Here is a 19,036-nt window from a genome sequence, read left to right on the forward strand (position 1 = left end):
CTGCCCCTAGCGCAGCTGCTGCAGGGGCCTCCCCGCCTCCTCCGGCCGATTCGAAGCACCCATCCCCCTGCATTCTGCAGAATCCACGCTGAACACACCTCTGCCCCCAGTCTCTCTCCTGGGAGCCCCTCAGTGACCCTTCCTCACATGTAGGCCAAGTTCAAGGTAACGTGGCCCCACTAGCCATCCCGGCCCCTCACACGGCTGAGCCAGCTACAGAGTAGATGGTGGTCACGGCCAGCGCAGAGACCCTGCACTGCCCTCCTGAGGCCTCAGCAGCAGCCACTGGCCTCCCCTGGCACCATGCCCCCATCAGAATGGAGCCCAGCCCAGCCTGGCCGTCGACTCCTGGGCAACAGGGAGGGGACCACAGGCCCAGGGGGGCACAGAACAGCATCTCCACTCCGCACCCCACCCCAGTGCTCCTTGTGCCCAGAGCCCCGGGGGCCGCCCTGGGGGGCATGCAGCCGTGCAGGCTTGGCTGAGGAGGGAGCTCTCGGGGTGTGGGGGGCCGGGCTGCCATGGGGCTGGGTCCACCCTACCGTGCACTGGGCCAGCGCGGCTGCCACCTGCTGGATGTCGTCCACTGTGTTGACCCGCAGGGACACCAATGTCTCCGTGATGTTCTTGCGTATCTGGGCGCGCAGCTCCTGCCTGGGGTCTGGCTCCGCCAGTACGGGCAGGGCCTGCTCGTACTGCGGGCACAGGGCTGTCAGTGGGCAGCGCTGGCCGGACACCAGCAAAGGGGGCTTCCTGGGACCTGTGGGGATCGTGCCCACCTCGTTGAGCACAGCGATGAGCGCCAGTGAGTACTCCATGACATGCTGGGGGTCAGCCTGCCGCAGCAGCCCCGGCAGCGTGCTCCCCGCCAGGCTATGCAGCCAGTCCGTGAGGTCTGGGGGGCCGTCGGCAGGGTCCCCGGGGGGGTCTGGCAGGGTGATGGTCAAAGACCTAGGGGCAGAGGCGGGGCGTGAACAGGGCTGGGCCCTCTCCTGCCCCTTGGCTGGCTGGCTGGCTCTGTGGGCACTGGCTCACCTGTTGAGGGCGACCACGGCGGCCCCCAGCTGGTCCTGCACCAGCACAGCCAGGCCCACCATGAAGTGGGGCGCAAAGCCGGGCGGCAGCACGGCCCCGTAGGAGGCAAGGCTGCCCTTGTAGACGCAGAACTCCTCGCAGTGACCCTGGCGGCAGCGCCGCAGCTGCAGGGCGTACACCAGCGGCGCACCTGCATCCTCCGCGTCCTGCCAGCCTGTGGGCCCAGGGCGTCAGCGGGTTCCCCACCCAGCCCACCCGCCCCGCGGCCAGCCGTACTCACCCACACACTCAAAGTGCAGCTTGGTGGTGAGCGCCCGCACGTCCTCCAATGGGAAGAGGCGGCAGGAGCCGCCCCGCGGCGGGCGGTTGGGCGCCAGGCGGATGGAGGCGCAGCCCTGCTCCTGGCCCGAGCGGCCCAGCACGGTCAGCGTGAAGGTGTAGCCCTCGCCGTCGCGCAGCACGCCCCGCCGCACCACCAGCCGCATGCCCGCACCACCCGTGGACGTGGTTGTTGCGTCCAGCACCAGCGTCTCGTTGCTGAAGCTGCGCGCAGCCCACAGCTGAGGGGGAACGGAGGCCACGGTGCTCAGGGGAGGGTCTCCCCAGGACCACCCAGCGCCCCCAGCCCATTCCCACTCACCCCGCGCTCCGGGCCCCCGTCGCAGTTGTCACAGCGGCCCTCCAGGTACACGTAGGAGCTGCGGCTCACTGCGTACACCGCCTGCGCCTTGCAGGACACGCATTCCAGGGACACAATGGGCACCCGGCCGCTGCGGACCAGCACCTGGAAGCCGGTGGGGTGAGGGGGCCTGCCACCCGCATGGGCTCTGCTTGCGACGCCAGACCCTCCCATCTGCCCGGGCGGAGGGCAGCAGCAGACCCTGTCATGCCCCAGCCCTCCTGTGCCTGTGCCTCTGCCCCTGCCGGCTCCACCTGCCAAGGCTCCTCTCAGGCCCAGCTCTCACCCAGGACTCTGTGTGGTTTTGTGACTCCCAGGCTGGGGGAGGGGATTCGAGGAGCACAGACCACGAGGGCTTGTTTTCTGCAGCCCCCAGGGCCCCTGACAGGGGCGCAGACACAAGTGGATGGAGAAGCAGAGGCAAGAAGGCGTGAGCAAGTGCACGCATCTGTGCAGGGACGACAGCGAGCCAAGTGTGGCTCCGTCCGAGCCCCCTGCTGCTGTGCACTCTGGGGGGTCCCTGGCACACAACCCCAGATGGCCCCTCTAGGCAGGAACCCCTCCGGGCAGAGGCCTGGCAGCCCCTGGCACGGGGGATGCACCCCATCCCGGGCACCAGCAGGGCCTGGTGCACTGGCTGCTGCCACAGCTGGTGGGATGCTGTGCTCAGGGAGGCAGAGCGCTCCACGCACGCGAGGCCAGGCCTCCCCGTGCCGGGAGGGGCCCCCACGTGCCGGGAGGAGACGCCTAGGACTGTGCCTCGAGGCTTCCTATGCCTCTATGGCCTTTCTGGGGGGAAAGCCAAGCCGACGGCCGTCTCATTAAACAGAAACAGCATCGAAAGGAGTAATAACTCAACACCGATGTCTTCCAAAAACCCCCAAAACGTAAAAAAACCCCTTAGGAACAGGAGCTGGGCACTGTGTGGGCTCTGCCTCACCAGCCACGCCCATCCCAGGGCCAAGGGCTCTTCAAGGCTGGGCCGCGGCAGCACCCACCGTCTGGCTGGTGACCTCCTCCTTGCGGCCAGCCTTCCACACGGTCAGGTTGAAGGTGTACTCCACACCGGCGCGCAGGCGCTCCCGAGGGATGGTGACCACGCTGCTCCCGCGGGGCCCGAAGTTCAGCACACACCCGCCGGTCTCGCTCTGCAGCCCGTATCGGGGCGGGGTGGGGGGTGAGACCCCAGAGCCACTCTGGCCTGCGGCAGCAAGACCCCCTACCCCCGACCGCGGTCCAACACCCCCCTGGCACTCGGAGCCCAGGCCTGCCGGGCTCGTCATGCAGACCCGAGCAGGGCGGGCAGGGTGCGTGCCCCCGTGGCTGACCTGCGTCGCGGCCACACAGGCCCAGTGGAAGCTGAGGGGCGTCTGGTCGCCATCCTCCAGGTTGGGGTCGTAGGACTTGCTCCCGTCCAGCACCAGGTCCTGAGAGTCTGACCACACACGGGAGGAGCCGCCCTCCACGATGGGCACTAGACGTTCGGGGGCCACTGTTACGTTGGCCTGGATGCTCCGGGCCAGCGGGGTGTCCCCAAAGGACACCACGAACACAAAGCAGTAGTGGCCCACGGGCAGCGCGAGCCGCGGCACCACCAGCTGGGGCCGGCTCATGTCCACACCGGGCAGGGCCACCCGGGCCGCGCGCCCAGACCGCTGGCAGCTGGCGGCGCGGTACACCTCCCAGCGATACTCGGTCTGGTAGGTGATGCAGTCCCGCAGGTCCACGTGGGCCTCCAGGTAGTTGCGCTGGGAACGCCGCATGAGCACCTGTGGGGGCAGGGCCACATCCACTTCGGGCTCCCTGCAGGCCAGCACGTGGACAGTGACCGTGGCCTGCGCCACAAAGAAGCTCACCAGGTTGGAGGCGTTCACCTGCACGGGGTAGTCCCCAGGCTGCAGGTAGGAGTGTGCCGCCCAGGGCACCTCTGTGTCCTCTGCCGGGGCCCCGTCCCCGAAGTCCCAGCGGTAGGATACGCGCCGGGCACTGGGGCTGGTGGCCGCCTCGAAGTGGGCAGAGCGGTTGGCGAAGCAGCGGGGGCCGCGCAGCGCCACATGCTGGATGGCGTCCTGCACCTCCACCAGCAGCGTGCGGTTCACGCCGCCCAGCTCGTTGAAGGCACGAACGTGGATCTCCAGCAGCCCTGCGGCCACGGGAGTGTAGGTGACGTCACGGCCCGACAGGATGACCAGCGAGTCTCCCTGCACCTTCTGCAGTGAGAAGTACCAGGCGTAGGCGACGCGGGAGCCCCACTGCACGCGGGCGCTGAAGTTCCGCTCTGCGCCTGTGGCGATGGCCGGCCCGCAGCAGTCGGGCACCTGCAGCCCACCCACGGCCTCCAGCACCGAGACGCGCACCTGGGCCTGTGCCCGGCTCACCCGGTTCTCAGCGTGCACGCTCACTGTGTAGTCCCCGACCCGGGGGAAGCTGCGGGAGAAGTGGGGCACGGGCAGCACCTCGAGGCCGCCCCCGCTGACCTGCAGGAAGAAGCGGACGGCCGAGCCAGCGGCCAGCAAGATCTGAAAGTGCACCGGCTGCCCGGGCTCCACCACCTTCCTGCTGGCCCACAGCACCAGGCTCACAATGGGCTCCTGCACCGTGAGGTTGTGCGTGGCCATAACCCAGCTGACCGCGTTGGAGGCATTGAGCTGGACCGAGACTGGGCCAGGGTCAGGGAGGACCACGGTGACGTGCTGGCCCTGCCTGCTGCCACCTGGCATAGCCCAGCGCCAGCTCACGTCGGTGCCTGCGGCCAGCTGCCCCCAGAAGGGCACCGTGGAACCGGCCACCACAAAGCCGCCATCCAATTCCCTGGCGTGGATACTGAGGCCACTGACGGGCACCTGCACGACCACCTCCACGCTGGCATTGGCTGAGCCCAGCTGGTTCTCGGCCACGACTGTGACCAGGCACAGGCCGGGGCTGGGGAAGCTGAGGGTGGTAGATGGCTCCTGGGTCTCCCAGCGCAGCCCCTCCTCCAGGGACCAGCTGTAACTGACACTGCTGCCCCCAGCTAGCTCGGCCCAGAGGGTGACGCTTGTGTTGACAGCAGCTGGGTTCGGGGAGGCAGTGACGGCCAGCCACCCCACCGGCTCCACGAAGTCCACCGTGCAGTTGGCTGAGGCGCTGCCCAGCATGTTGGTGGCCCGCAGCTGGACATGGTAGGTGCCGGCCTCAAGCACTGTGAGCGAGAAGGCTTTGCCGCTGCCGGCCAAGGAGGGGCCGCCATCGCGCTGAGCGGCCCAGCTGTAGGAGATGTTGGTGCCATCCCGCACCACAGCCTGCAGCTGCAGTGTGCGGTTGGTGGGGAAGCAGCAGCCGCCGCCCACCACCTGTAGCCCCTCAATGTGCTGCAGGACGTAGACGAAGATGCTGTCTTGGGCAGCGCCCACCTCGTTCTCAGCTGTGACGATGATGTTAAAGGTGCCCACAGAGCGGAAGGTGTAAGAGATGGTGGGGCCCCCGGGGATGGGCGTGCAGCGGTCGCAGAGGACCCAGCAGTAGCGCACGTCGCTGCCGGCCTCCAGCGCGGTGCTGAAGCTCACGCTGCCATTGAGGGGCACCACTGTGCGGCTGGCGTTCACGCTGAGCCCCCGCACGCGCTGCTGCACTGTCACGTCCAGCCGGGCCTCGCCCCGGCTCACCTCGTTCCAGCCGGCCACCCTGACTCGGAAGCAGCCTGTGCTGCTGTAGGCATGAGTGACTGTGGGGCCCTGCAGCTGCCTGCCGTCCCCCAGCTCCCACAGGAAGCTGGCGGGGTGCCCGCGGCCCAGAGCGGAGAACAGGTAGGGCTGCTGCAGCTCCAGAGCGTGGGAGCTGTTGACACTGATGCCTGTGACCTCCACGGGCTCCTGCACCTCCACCAGCGCAGAGTCATTGGCGGCCGAGATGTTGTTGGCCGCGGTGACTGTCACGAGGTAGGAGCCGGCGAGCTGGTAGGTGAACGTGGCCTCGGGGCCCCCGACGCGGGCAGCGGCATCCTCAGTGCCGAAGTCCCAGGTGTAGCGGTAGGGGAAGGGGGGCCAGGCGTGGGCCACCAAGCGGACCTCGTCCCCGAGCCGCACGAACTGCCTCTCCGGCTGAAGGGTGACGTTGCCCAGCACGGGCTCCACGCAGACGCTGCTGAAGTAGTGTGCTCTGTTCACGCGGCTTGACAGCACCAGCGCCAGCGGGAACGTGCCACTATTCATAAAGCTGTGCGTCACGGTGGGGTCCCCCTGGATGCTGACGTTGGGTGAGCCATCCCCGAAGGTCCAGTCAAAGACGTAGTGGGCAGGGTCCCCGGTGACATGGGCTGTGAGCCGGGCATGCAGCTGGGAGGCGATGCAGGCCACCGGGTCGATCCACAGCACCTCCAGGACGAACACGTGCATGGGCAGGCTGCGGGCCAGGTGGCCGGCGGGGCTGGATGCGCCCACCGTCACCGTGCAGTTCTGCGCCCGCCGGTACACATGCTCCACCGTGGCCTCGGGGCCCATGAGCACCGTGCCATCCCCCATGTCGAAAGTCCATGTGACGTTGTCGCCGGAATCCAGGGCAGCGCTGACCACCACAGGCACACCTTGCTCCACGGCGGAGCTCACACTCACCGTCAGGCCTCGGAGCTCCTCGAAGACACGGACGCTGATGGCTGCCACCACGTGGCTTACCGTGTTGTTGACCTCCAGGCGGACATGGTACATGCCCCTCAAGGCAAACGTGTGGTTGACCTCTGGCTGGGGCTGGGTGACAGCTGGGGAGCCGTCCCCGAAGTCCCACGTGTAGAGGACACCGCCCGGTGACGGAAGCGGGCGTGGGAAGAAGGCGACGGGCTGGCCAGCCACCAGGACCTGGCTGCCCACGGCCACGGCCACGGCGGGCAGGGCGGCACGCACACTGACAGGCACCTGCTGTGTCAGGTTCTCGAAGGCGGTGGACACAAGGAGGGTCAGGCTGTACTCACCTGGTGGATAGGCCCCAAGCGAGTATGTGGCTGAGCCAGCGCTGCCACCCTGCTCGCAACCCACCCCCGGCCCCAGGCTGTGGGCACGGCCGTGGGGCAAAAGGGCCCCAGGCAAAGTGTGAATACAGGCGGCCCTCGGCCACATGCTTTCCACATGGGGTGAGGCAGAAGGAGGTGAAGGGGAACTCGGGTGCAAATGCCCTTGGGTGACGGGCGGGAGCAGGGCCAGGATCACAGGGCTGTTCACACTTCCGTGTGAGGCTTCTGGGACTTCAGAAGCGACTTACGAGGATCTCCCCTTCTCCCCCAGAAAAGGCTCAGGAATGGGGCGGGAGGGATGGAAGGGGTCTGTTTCTGGCCAGTAGACTCGCATCACGGGTCTCTGAGGTCCAGTCCCCCCTCACCTCCATTCTCCATGCTAGTAGGGGCCCCAGGCCATCACCCAGCTGTGCTCTGGAGGCAGGACCCGGGGAGCACCCCCAGGGAGGTGCTGCCCCAGGCAGAGCGCCCGAGCCGCCGGCCCTCACCTGGGGTGGTGTAGACGTGCGAGGTGTTGTGCTCCACCAGCACCTGGGCCACCGTGGGGTCTGGGACCTCGAAGGACTCGTACGGAGGCTTGAACTGGCCGACCGCCTGCTCCCCATCCCCGAACATCCATCTGCCAGGGCAGGGAGCAGGCAGTGAGCAGCCTGGGGAAGGCCCGCTGAGCCCCTGCAGCGCCCACTGGCCTGGCTGCAGCCCCCTTCCTGGGAACCACCGCCCTGCTGCGGCACCCTCCGAAGGGCCCGCGTCCCCAGCACATCCTGGAAGGGAGGTGGGGCTGGGGGAGATGCCGCACTCACAGGAAGGCCACCTCTACTGCCGAGTCCACCAGCACGTGGGCGGCCAGCGCCAGCGAGGCGTTGGGGGCCAGAACCGGCGGCACTGCCGACACGCGCAGGCCCCGCATCCGGTGCATCGGCTCCACGGTGACGTTGAAGTGCGCGCTGGCGCTGCTCACATGGTTGGAGGCTGTCAGCTGTGGACACAGGCAGCAGTAAGCAGGCTGCCTGTCAGCCGCGAGGCGCTATGGACAGAGCCCCCCAAGGCCCGCCCTCACCCACCGGGGCCACGGGGACCTTGGGAGCAGAGCGGAGCAGAAGGCATAGGTGAGCAAGGCACAGCTCCGCCCCGCGCCCCGCCCACCCCTGCGCCAGAGAGCCCCGCCCCCGTGCCTGAGACCCCCGCCCACCGAGAGCTTGAAGACGGCTGCGCTCTGGTAGATGACGTTGAAGACCACGTTGTGGAAGGTCAGGGACTGTTTGTCGTCGATGGTCCAGCGGAAGACCACATCCGAGCCGGCCTCCACCACGGGACTATACCTCTGCAGAAGGGCACCATGTGAGCTGGCCGTGACCTGCCCCAGGCCAGGATCCCTGGGGGATGGATGCTGCCCCCAGCCCAGGTCCACCCGCCTGGACAAGGCTGTCTGTGGGCTTCCCTTTCGGTCATGGAGGTCACACTGTGCAGGGCTGAGCCCAGGCCTGGCCACACACCAACCTCTCTGCACCTCAGAGGCCCAGTGCCCAAGACTAGAGGCCAACCCACCACAGCCTGTGCCCCCATCCCGGGCTCCCACTCGGGAGGCACGCGTGTCTCCACGGCCTCGTGGTTCTGGACGCTCCCCTGCGTCACCTGACAGGTGTAAGCAAGGAAGATGGGACACAACTGTGCAATGGCCTGTGTGCGAGACGGGCACCCAGAGGACGGGAGTGGCCTGACATTGGCCGGGTGGCAGTGCCCCAGCCTTAGAAAGGGATCACTTCATCTGGTGAGACCCCAGTGGGGGTCTCAAAACACACCCAGGAAGAGGGTGGTCAGAGGCAGGTGAAGAGCTCAACAGCAGGCTCAGGAAGCATGGGAGAAAGAAGCGTTTTCAGAACAACTGTTCCAGAGGTGACTCTCCCGTCACTTGGGGATGGACAAGCCATCTGCGCACAGGAGCCTACCCAGGACCCAACACCAGGCCCAGTGTCCCAGCGGCCAGGCACGCTCCAGGCTGGGGACGGGTGGCCCTCCACGGGGAGCCGCATCTCAGGGGGGCAGGGACCCAACTCACCACCAGGACGCCCTGCAGCACGCGGGCCTCGGGGCTGGGCGTGGCACGGAGCCCACGGATGGGCTCCTCCGCCGTCACCAGCAGGCTGAGGTTGGCCCGGCCGGCACCGTTCTCCACCACCACCTCCACCTCGTGCTCGCCCTCACGGAGCCCGGACAGCATCAGCATGGAAAACAGGCTGCCGTTGGTCTCCTGGGCGCAGACAGGTGCCAGGGCGGCCACAGCGGCCGGGCAGGCAGCCTCGAAGGGTGCGCTGGCATTGCCCCCAGGCCAGCGGGCCTCAGCGGTGGCGTTGGCGCCCGAGTCCACCTGCAGCACCAGGGCAGAGCCACTGGTGGGCACGTAGAGGCGGCCATCCTGCGGGGCCGGGTAGATGGCCCGAAGCCCGGCCACTGGGGAGAGGACGTCGAAGCTGCAGGTCAGGTTGTGCCTGGATACACCATTGCCCACCGTGGCCCTGACCTCATAGCGCCCCGGCCGCCGCAGCCCCGGGTTGGGGCCCAGGCCCAGCAGAGGGGTGAGCCGCTCCGTGGCAGCCAGCAACCGCAGGGCGCAGGCAGGGCCAGCTGGGGCCGCCTCCAGCTGGGCAGGCAGGCGGGCAAGCCAGGCTGAGGCATTGGCAGAGAAGTACGGAGCCTCAGAGCCCGGGAAGCTGAGTGCTGGGGGGCAGCGCAGGAGGGCACCCGGCCCCGCGTCGTGCTGCAAGCTGATGAGGTCGCCGGGGAGCAGGGTGACGTCCTGACCGTGGAAGGGGACCTGTGGGAGAGGGCGGCAGGGCCGGGTCGCGTCCTCAACATGGGAGGGGGCACCAAGTCACTCCCCACGGGGGCCTCCACGTTCCTTAGTCACTCGGGGCACCCAGCTTCCCAGGGGCCTCCGAGGTGTTCGGGGCAGGGACAGATGGGACACAGGGCAGAGAGGACACAGGACAGGTGGGCTGCCTGGACAGGGGCAGGGCCTCTGCCAGACGCTGGCTAGCCATGCCCAGAGAGCAAGTGCAAAGGCCTTGGGGTGGAGGCAGGGGAGGAGGGCACTACCGAGGCAGGGGACTGGATGGCTTGGCCGAAGGGTCTGTATTTGATCTGTGTGATGGGAAGCCAGGGCCTCGGGGGTGGAGGGAGGCAGGAATCAGGAGCCAGAGGCACGCACCAAGTACTGGGCAGGGGGGCCAGCAGGCACGGAGAAGAGGAACTCTTTCCACAGTGTGTAGGAGACCCCAGGGAGGCCCAGCCCTGGCATGGATCCATTGGCGCAGGCCCCAGGGTGGCAGGGGGTGTCCAGAGGCAGGCAGATGTTGGCTCGGGGGCACAGGGGCCCTTCTGGTGTGCACACAGGGGCCAGCTCAGTCTTGTTTTCGAGGGACCTACCCTGGGGCTCGCTGCTGTTTTCTGGGGACCCTACAAGGAAAGGAGGGGTGTCAGGGGCCCCAGCGTGCTTACAGACCACAGGGACACCTCGCTAGGAGACGGGGTCCCGCCGGCCAGTGTCCCCAGCCCCCAGCGCCTCTCCTCTCCCCCTCCAACCCTGGCCCCAGCAAGCTCCCCTCCAGAGCCACCATCCTTGGCATGCCCAGCATGAACTGGTGTCTCCTGGCCCCACTGTGTCTACCCTGAGGCTGGATACCAGCCCAGTGGGCAACAAACCGACAAGACGTGACAGACCAGAGAGGCCACTCATGCCCCCTGAGTCCCGCTGCCAGAACGGGGTCCCACCTGCTCCGCGTCCCGCCCGGTACACCTGCAGCCGCAGTTGGGCGGGCCGGCCCAGTTCCTGCGTCCCAAACTCGGCAGTGGTGAGGAAGCCTTCACGGCTCGGGCTCAGGCCAGGAAACGCCATCACCTGGCAGGGCAGGGGACCACTCAGCTCTGCAGGCCCCGACCCTCAGCCTGACCCCACCCCGACACCCTAACATCTGCCAGTCAGAGGGGAGGAGCCCCCCAGGGGCCTCATCTCACACAGCGGGAGACCACGTTGCTCAGGAGAAAAACATCAGGCCAAAACCATCTCTGAGCAATAGGAATCCCACCTTTATTTGTAAAAAAATACACCCAGATGGAGAGAGGAGGGGCTCTCTCAGGTGCCAGCCAGGGTGCTCCTCTCCTCTGCCCTGCGGTGGGTTTTCTAAATTTCCCCACTGGTCACAGGATGTTAATAAGGCCCAGAAAAAGGCTTCTTGGGGTTTTTGTGGAGGGACTGTCTTGCTTTTCAAACTAACTTATTTGGCCACACTGGGTCTCCGCTGCGCATGTGGGATCAATCCTCCGTGCAGCCTGCGGGATCTAGTTCCCCCGCCAGGGATCAAACCTGGTCCCTTGTGCTGGGAGTGTGCAGTACCAGCCACTGGACCCCCAGGGCAGTCCCAGTCTTCCTGCTTTTTAGAAGCAAGAAGCCTAAAGGGCCCGCCTACCTCGACGGGCTCCTGGGGAGCCAGGAGCGCCTCCTGCTGTTCCAGGGGGCTCAAAGGCCCCTGCAGGTCCCCACTGGGCGCTCCCACGAGGAAGTTCTCTGCATCCCACACGGGGCCTGGGGTGCAAGCATGCAATGAGATGCTGGGCCCAGGCGGGAGGAGAGTGTTGAGGGCCCAGGGGTTGAGGGACCTGGGACTGAGCCGCACCGGCTGCGGGCCCAGTCCAGACAGGGGAAGCCCAGCAGACGTGACGAGCACTGAACCGGCGCTAGGAGCAGCTGTGCTGGCCAGGTGAGGAGGACTCCCGGGTTCCTGGCCAGGGCAGCAGGTGCTCCCACCCTCCCACCCTGGGCCCCGCGCACCTCCGGGCCGCAGCTCACAGACGTAGCTGTGCGGCGCTGAGCACAGGTCCGTGTTGCACTGCCCAGCGGGCCCCAGGCGCACGCAGCGCTCGGCTGTGGCAGGATGCGGCTCCCCGGGCAGCCAGTTCTGGCAGCTCTCCAGGCTGAAGGCACCGCCCTGGGGCGCAGGGCCCGCTGCCACCCCCTCCACAGCCGAGAAGCCAATCCACACGTCCAGGCTCCTGCAGCAGACAGCGAAGGGCCAGCGCTCAGGGGCTCCCCAGGGATGGGCACTCGCCTTGCAGCAGCCCGTCAGGGGCTCCGCCTCTACCCCCACTTCCAGACAGGGACACTGAGGCTCAGAGACCGGACCTGGCAAGCAAGGCCCAGGCCAGCACCCGCCCAGCCCCATCCCACGGGGCTGGGGTCCAGCTGAGACCCACAGGGAGCTCCACCTCACTCTGGCCCGGCCACAGGACCCACGTGCGTCCAGGGAAGGAGCAGGCCTCCAGGGGAGGTACCGAGACCCCCACACACTGGCCCCCAAATGGGCCAGCCCCACAGCTCTGCAGGCAGAGACCCTCCTGGAGGCAGGGCGTGGGGGCGGGTGGTGGGGTCAGAGCCAGGTGCTGGGGCTGCGTTACTGCCCGGGGACCCCAGGACCCAGGGCAAGGGCTATGACCGCTCTGAGCCTCGATCTCCCCTCGGGACACAGGATGTTCAGCAGGACCCACAGCCCATCAGCCCCTTCCCACAGGGACCCAGGGGAGCAGGGGGCCAGCCTCCACCCCATCCCACCCCTGGCCATGGCAGGCTCTGAGGGCCACCCCTGGTGACCGCTGCAGAGCAGAGTCCCCCACAGGCCTGGACGGTCAGAGCGCCCAAGAGGCTCCTAGGGTGCGGGAGGCACTGACCACACCAGACCTGCCCCGCCCTCTGCAGGAGGGGCCCAGCTCGGGCAGACAGGGAGGACCGGGGGCGGGCAACTACCACAGCAGGCACCCCTGCGGCCTCGGCTGCATCAGGAGAGCCGACAGGAGCGGCTGCTGCCTGGAGCCCACCGGCCGGCCAGACGCAGCCCCTGCAGATGCCCCATGCCCAGGCACCTGGTGACGCGGGAGACCAGGAAGTGCTGCACGGCAGGGCTGTCCACCATGGCCAGGGCGGCCCCGGCCCAAGCCCGGCACTGCTCCTGCGCCTGCGCCCAGGACGCCTTCTCTGCCCGCAGGCTGTAGCAGTGCCCGTTGCCGGGGAAGATCTCCGTGTCCGAGGGGCAGAGCGGGTGCACCACTGGGGGTAGAGGGCAGAGACAGGCGTCGGCGTGTGCCCAGCCCAGGCAGTCCGCCCACCCGACGTGGCCGGGGCAGGCCCCACCTTGGGCTGGCTCCTCGCCCAGGGCCACGATGCTGTAGGCGGCCTCCAGGCCCGAGCCGCCGCGGTTTCGGACACCGAGCTGCAGGGTCTCATCGCTGTGCACCGAGGCCACACAGACGAGCTCCAGGTCAGCCGGGGCCGCCTCCACCCGCACCTCTGCCCCCAGCCGGGCAGAGCCCGCCCCTAGGGCCAGCACAGCCGTCACGGGGTAGCGGCCGGGCAGCACATAGCGGTGAGTGGCATCGGGGCCCGCGACATCCACCTCTGGGGAGCCATCGCCAAAGTCCCAGTGCGTGGAGCTGACCGGCAGCGAGGCGGTGACGTGGAAGGCTGCGGGCTGGCCAGAGGCCAGGGGTCCTTGGGGCCCCAGCAGGGCGGCCCCCGGGGAGGCAGGGAAGACGTGCTGGAGGAGGCTGGGCCCCCGGCAGGCGGGGGCAGGGGGCAGGGAGGGGCCAGAGCAGGAGGGCAGGCAGGCGGAAGAGGAGTTGTGGGGCTGGGCCGACCCGCATAGGCACCGGCCCTGCTCCGAGAGGGCCGCGAGGGCCTGGCCAGCTGCGAAGCAGAGGGCGCCACAGGCCTCAGGGGCCAGCGGGCCCTCGGGGGCAGCCGAAAAGGCCACCAGTGCCACGGCGCCCGAGCTGTCGTCAGGGACACAGGCAACATACTCCTCACCTGCAAGGGTGGGCAGGCCAGTTGCAAGGGTGCGCCCCTCACCCCACCCCATCCCAGACTGCCTCACCTCCAAGCCCGCGCACACCGTCCCCTGGGCTGGAGGGCCCTCCCGACCCCTCCCCAGTCAGTAACTTCCCCCACCCGAGAGGACCTGCAGGGGTCCCGCCTGGCCACTCAGCCGTGCCGCCTGGCACACTCACCACAGGCTCCGTCCAGCAGCGCTCCGCCAAGCAGCGGCTGGCCAGCCAGGGGGCCAGGCCCGGCGCACGTGGCCGCCTCGGGCCGTACCACGTGGACCCGCTGCCCCTCCGCCCAGCGCGGCAGCCAGGCCAGACCGCAGTCACACTCGAGCGGGTTCCCGCCCAGATTTCTGTAGGGTACGGGGCAGGCTCAGCAGGCAGTGCGGGGCCCCCTGGCCCAGCCACCCAGAGCCACCAAAACCATCAACACTTACATTTCACTTAAATTAAATAAATTATCAAATATTCCTTCTTCTAACGTAGAAATCTTGTTGTTGCTTATGTCCCTGTAAGAAAGGAGGGGTTCAATGTGGTTTGACATGAGCCCCCTGAACCACCACGGGGACAAGCTGCCGCCCGCCTGCAGCATGGAAGCCCGCAGCCACCCCTGGTGGACACTCACAGCTCCGTCAACGCCGAGAGGTTCACCAGCAGCCCGATGTCCAGCGCCCGAAGCAGGTTGTGGGAGATATCCCTGCAGAGTGCGACAGACAAAGGTCAGCACAGGGCGGCCCAGACGCCCTCTGCCCACGGCCACCCACCCAGAGCTCCATTTGCACAGGTCAGTGCTGCTGCCCATCTTGGAAACCCGAGGCAGGAGGAGCTGGCCTTAGCACTGTGTCCACGCCCTCCACTGCCCCTCCTGCCCAGCAGGGTTGGGTGCACTGTGGGGGGCAGGCTTCACCCTTCCACACGGGGTCAGAACACACAAGGCAGCCCAGGGGTCTCCAGGGCCGGGCATCCAGATGCTGCTGGGGAGGTGGGGGGGTGTCCTGAGACGCAATGTGGGCACAGACCAGACCAAGGAAGAGGGACCCTGGTGGAGGACCCCGCAGCACAGCAACAGTAACAGCCTGTGTTAACCCTCCAGGGTCAGGGCACTGCGTAGAGCTGGACTCCCATAAACCCAGGCACTCAAGGTCAACAGAACCGTGTCAAAGAACCAACCCCAGCGCAAGCACAGGAGAGGAATCAGGTTCTCAAAGCAGAAACTATGAGCAGAAGGAAAATCTCAAAAGCCAGAAGATACCACTGCGTAAAAGCACGCAACATCCACACAATATATTGGAAAACAAACTACCAGCCGGGAAAAGCACTAGCAGTGAAGACCACGGATTGTCGTTCAGTCAGTCGGTCGTGTCTGACTGCGACCCCGTGGACTGCGGCTCGCCAGGCCTCCCTGTCCACCAGCATCTCCTGGAGCTTTCTCACACCCATGCCCATGGAGTCGGTGATGCCATAACGGCTCATAATACTCTTTCCATATATGCTGTTAACAAACCGTGAAGAAAGCAAGCTACTCCAGGAAAGAAAATTTTAAAAAGGCCAGAAATGAGAATAGGACAAGAAATACAAATGTCACAGATGTACAAGAAAACGGCCATTCTCGTAACACCTGGAGAAACACCAAGAAAACAGCACAGCAGCCCCCTGACCTGCCATCACCCGCAGCGCTGGCGACGTGGTGACACAGTGGCGAAGCGACCCCAGCCCCTCGCGAGTCCCTCCGGGGACACTCTCCAACCACCGGCGCCACCTCCCCTCCTGGTCTGGAGACGGAAGCCGGTCGCCCCATGGGTCCAGCTCCTAGGATGGGGATGCCAGTCTCCACACTGGCATGGCCTGGGCCTCCCGCCCTCTGAGCCTCTGTGCGTCCAGGTGTCACGCTGGCCCTCTGATGTCCCAGAATGCCGCTCGCCAGCCCAGCCCTCCCAGTGATGACCACAGGCCACGGGCCCGCCAGTGCCTCCGCCAGGCCTGTCTGTCTCCAGCCAGCCCAGTGCCCCCGGCCACAGCCCAGTCCAGACCCCCACTCCAGGTGCCCCCCCAGCCCTGCTGTCCCAGCTCCCTCAGCAGCTGGGGGGTGTCCCGAGTGCAGCTCCATCGCCTCACCCAGACCACGCACAACAGAGCTTAGTAAGAACTGGCTGGCGTTGAGACCAGGCCCTCCTGGGAGTCGAGGCCAAGGGCAGCCCGCACCCCAAGCGCATGCCTCAGGCGGTGCTGGGGTACCTAGGGCCACCCCTCACCCCTGCTCACGACCTCCAGGAACGAGGCTCAGGAAGCGACCCCCACCCCGGTCCTGACCGCTGCTCCTCCTGGAGCCTGGCTGTCCACGCAGGGCCTTGTGGCCACTTCTGCCCAGAAACTGGCTATGCACCAAGGGCTGGGGTCGGGTCTCAGCTGGGACACCCACATGACCCTGGCTCCCAACATGGCCTGGGGGGCTTCTGACCTTCATGTCACCAGCGGGCCTGCAGGTGACTAACAAAGGGAGCTCGGGCCAAAGAAGGGAGTTCCCATCCCCCTCAGGCCCCACCAAGGGGGTGAGGGAAGGCGGACTGGACGCACTCTGCTAACCCCTGGGAGCCAGTTTTCGCCCTTGGCATCGTGGGCAGCCATCAGGAGACTGGGCGCTGAGCGGACAGTACGTGGACATGATGTGCTCCACCGACGCTGGCTGCAGCCTGCCTGGGATGGGGGGGCGCAGGCCCCAGGGAGGGGGACACAGCAGCAGGTGGACCGAAGCCTCCACTGAATTGGGGGCGTCAAGAGGGGCTGTGAGCAGAGAGCCTCAGGCACTGTCAAGAGGGCTGCATAACCCGGGGCTGGGTCCTCCGGGCAGTGGGACCCCTGAACCTGGACGGGGGTCCCCAGGCTTGGGGCTAGAGCTCCTGCTGGGATCGAACAGGGTGGAGGCGTCAACCCGGAGGCTCAGCAGCCCTACCGCGGCTCTGCCAGTGACCTGATCGCACAGGGCAGGGGGACGCTGGACTTGGCAAAGGTTCTTTCCTGGCGACAAGCTCCAATGGCACAGCACAGGCCACCCAGGAACGGCGCACAACCGCACGCCCGCCTGGAGACGCGGTGGGAGCTGGTGGCGGAGATTCGCTGGGTGAGACGCTGCAACGCACATGCGGCCCGGCTGCAGCCGCGCAGGCCTGAAGGAGCCCCTGGCCTGCCCATCATCACTTTAAGCTGCTGAAGTTCACGCCAAGCCTCCAGCCTGCTGCTGAGGAGCGAGCTGGATGCCACTGCATGGTCACTGAACCCTAGACTCTTAATGGCTGGTGAAGATTCCACAGGCAGATTCTGAGTTTATCCTGTTGATCTGTCCCACAAAGCTACCGGGAGGAGTCCTAACACCCAGAGGATTGCCGGAGCACGCCAGGCTCTCACCGGATGGCCTGGGGAAGGCTCCCCCGCACCACTGACGCTGCTGACGGAAGCAGTGTCCACTATAAACAGCTGGGGACAGTCACATCTACTTAAAAAAATAGGGAGACACGGTGCCTCCCACACCACCGCACACAAGCCCACACTAGGCTGCTGGGGCTCCCAGGCCGTCCCCAGGGTGGGAAGGGACAGGCCGGGAGACCAGCGGACGCGGCCAGACTCCACCTGAAGTCAAGTTCGGCATCCCCGAGTGGGGGAGGGCAGGCTAAGAGAAACTTCAGTTAGACAGCTGTGGAGCCCAAGCCTCTGGGGTGGGGCTGGAGAAGCCTCAGCCCCGGGCTGTCGGAGAACCCAGAGGTGGGCCTTGGGGACAGTGGGGCTCAAGGGGGAGTGCAGGCCTGAGGCCCCCACCAGGGGCACGAGGGCCAGCGTCCCAACCAGGGCCTCAAGCGGAAGGGAAAGGAGGACAAGCCCTGCAGTGTTTTTCCACATCCCGTTTTCTGGAAAATCCATCATTAGTGGCAGCTCCTGGGAGCCATCTGTGGTTGGCTCCCGATCGCTGTGGTGCCAGAAAACCAGGGCAGGAGGGGGGCAGGGCGACCCTGGCATCCCGGCCACTCGGCCATCACCACCCCCAGGACACCGCCCTGGCCCCACTGACCCACGGCCCAGCTCAGTCCTCCACCCAGTCCTGCCCAGCTGCCCCCAGGAGGCTTCTCCCACCTGAGGGGCGCAGCCACATGCTCCCCGCCCCAGGGAGTCCCTCGCCCGGGACTCCCCTGGGCCTGCCCAGGGCCCAGGTGCAGAAAAAGACCCTGCAGCCGGAAAGCAGGGCCAGCACAAAGCCGGGCACACCACCACGGCCAGAGCTGCCTGGGGGCGCGCGGAAGGGCAACGGGGTGAGCTGGGGGTGCTGGGCAGGGGGGACCCTGGAGGCGGACTCTGCTGAGGCCTCCCAGCCCTGAACGGCCACCTCTCCACATCCCCATCTGCTTTTGTCGTCACCGTTCTCGGAGAACGCCACGGCTGCCGAGGGCCAGCCCCACCCTGCTCCAGCCCCTTGGGTTTCCTCTGCGCCCTGCCCCCACTCGGGTTCCCTGTCTTACCAAATCTGGGATGAGGAACACAGCCAGCCCAGGGAGCCACCCACAGGAGCCCAGCAGGGCGGCTGGCCAAGCGCCACGCTGGGCAGCCGTCCCCATGGGGAGGAGAGCTCACATCTGAGAGGGGCTAGGCCACATGGTGTCAACCCTCTGGGTCATCCGGACCTCCCAGGCCCAGACCAGCCACTTCCAGGGACCCCACGGCAGGAGGGGAAAGGGTGACCTGTGGCCCACACACCTGCACCAGCACGAGCCAAGTCAGCTCCCTGGGCACCAGGGACCAGGCCATGAGGCTGGCCCCCAACTGCCCACAGCCCTGGACTGAGACGAGGGTGTCCTCACACACAGCCCCTCCCCTGCTGTTCCCTCTCTTTATTTACTTGTGTATTTATTTGGCTGCATCAGACTCTTTGTGGTGGTGTGCGGGCTCAGCTGCCCCAGAGGATGTGGGATCTCAGCTCCCTGACTGGGGATCAAACCTGCGTCCCCTGCACTGGAAGGAGGCTTCTTAACCACCACGCTGTTCCCTCTCCTGACTGAGGACAGGCAGGGGTGTTGGGGAGGAGGACCCCTGTTCAACCCCTAGGCCCCGGCCTTCCCCTCCTCCCCCCAGCGCCTAGTAGTCACTGGAGAGTCCCGTCTGCCCCGCACCCTGCCTTGGGGCAGGCCCAACTCCCCGTCTCCCGAGTCGGACACCCAGCCTTCCTGGGGGAATGTGTCCTTCCCAGCCTGATCTCTCCTGCTGTAGCAGCAGCTGGGGCAGGGATCCCTGCTCCCACCAGCTGGGGGATCGGGGTAAGGCACTGACCCCCCACCCTGTGGACGCTGGCGGCTCAGTCTCCCCCCACAGGGCCCAGCCCATGCCTCCAGCCCCAGGCCTTGCAGAGGGGAAGGGATGCCTCAGGGCCCAGAGGAGAGATGGGGTGGGCCACGGGGCAACACTGAGGGAAGAGGTGCCCGATGCGGAGC

General features: G+C 66.9%; 1 protein-coding gene across 2 annotated transcripts in view; it reads right to left on the reverse strand.

Moving 5' to 3' along the window:
- The window catches only part of PKD1 (polycystin 1, transient receptor potential channel interacting), a 38,783-nt gene that overhangs the window by 11,348 nt on the left and 8,399 nt on the right, over window positions 1-19,036 (reverse strand). For both annotated transcript variants that reach the window (XM_060406032.1, XM_042240620.1), the window contains exons 2-21: window positions 14,191-14,262; window positions 14,003-14,074; window positions 13,749-13,918; window positions 12,877-13,548; window positions 12,609-12,792; window positions 11,524-11,744; window positions 11,162-11,277; window positions 10,467-10,593; window positions 9,904-10,151; window positions 8,755-9,510; window positions 7,888-8,019; window positions 7,499-7,674; window positions 7,184-7,314; window positions 3,043-6,656; window positions 2,713-2,862; window positions 1,676-1,819; window positions 1,316-1,595; window positions 1,036-1,249; window positions 780-951; window positions 543-695 (exon numbers count right to left, since the gene is read on the reverse strand). In XM_060406032.1, the coding sequence (XP_060262015.1) occupies window positions 543-695; window positions 780-951; window positions 1,036-1,249; window positions 1,316-1,595; window positions 1,676-1,819; window positions 2,713-2,862; window positions 3,043-6,656; window positions 7,184-7,314; window positions 7,499-7,674; window positions 7,888-8,019; window positions 8,755-9,510; window positions 9,904-10,151; window positions 10,467-10,593; window positions 11,162-11,277; window positions 11,524-11,744; window positions 12,609-12,792; window positions 12,877-13,548; window positions 13,749-13,918; window positions 14,003-14,074; window positions 14,191-14,262 (7,804 nt within the window). The remainder of the gene's footprint in view (window positions 1-542; window positions 696-779; window positions 952-1,035; window positions 1,250-1,315; window positions 1,596-1,675; window positions 1,820-2,712; window positions 2,863-3,042; window positions 6,657-7,183; window positions 7,315-7,498; window positions 7,675-7,887; window positions 8,020-8,754; window positions 9,511-9,903; window positions 10,152-10,466; window positions 10,594-11,161; window positions 11,278-11,523; window positions 11,745-12,608; window positions 12,793-12,876; window positions 13,549-13,748; window positions 13,919-14,002; window positions 14,075-14,190; window positions 14,263-19,036) is intronic.

This window comes from Ovis aries, chromosome 24 (assembly GCF_016772045.2).
Source record: "Ovis aries strain OAR_USU_Benz2616 breed Rambouillet chromosome 24, ARS-UI_Ramb_v3.0, whole genome shotgun sequence".
Taxonomy (NCBI): Eukaryota; Metazoa; Chordata; class Mammalia; order Artiodactyla; family Bovidae; genus Ovis; species Ovis aries.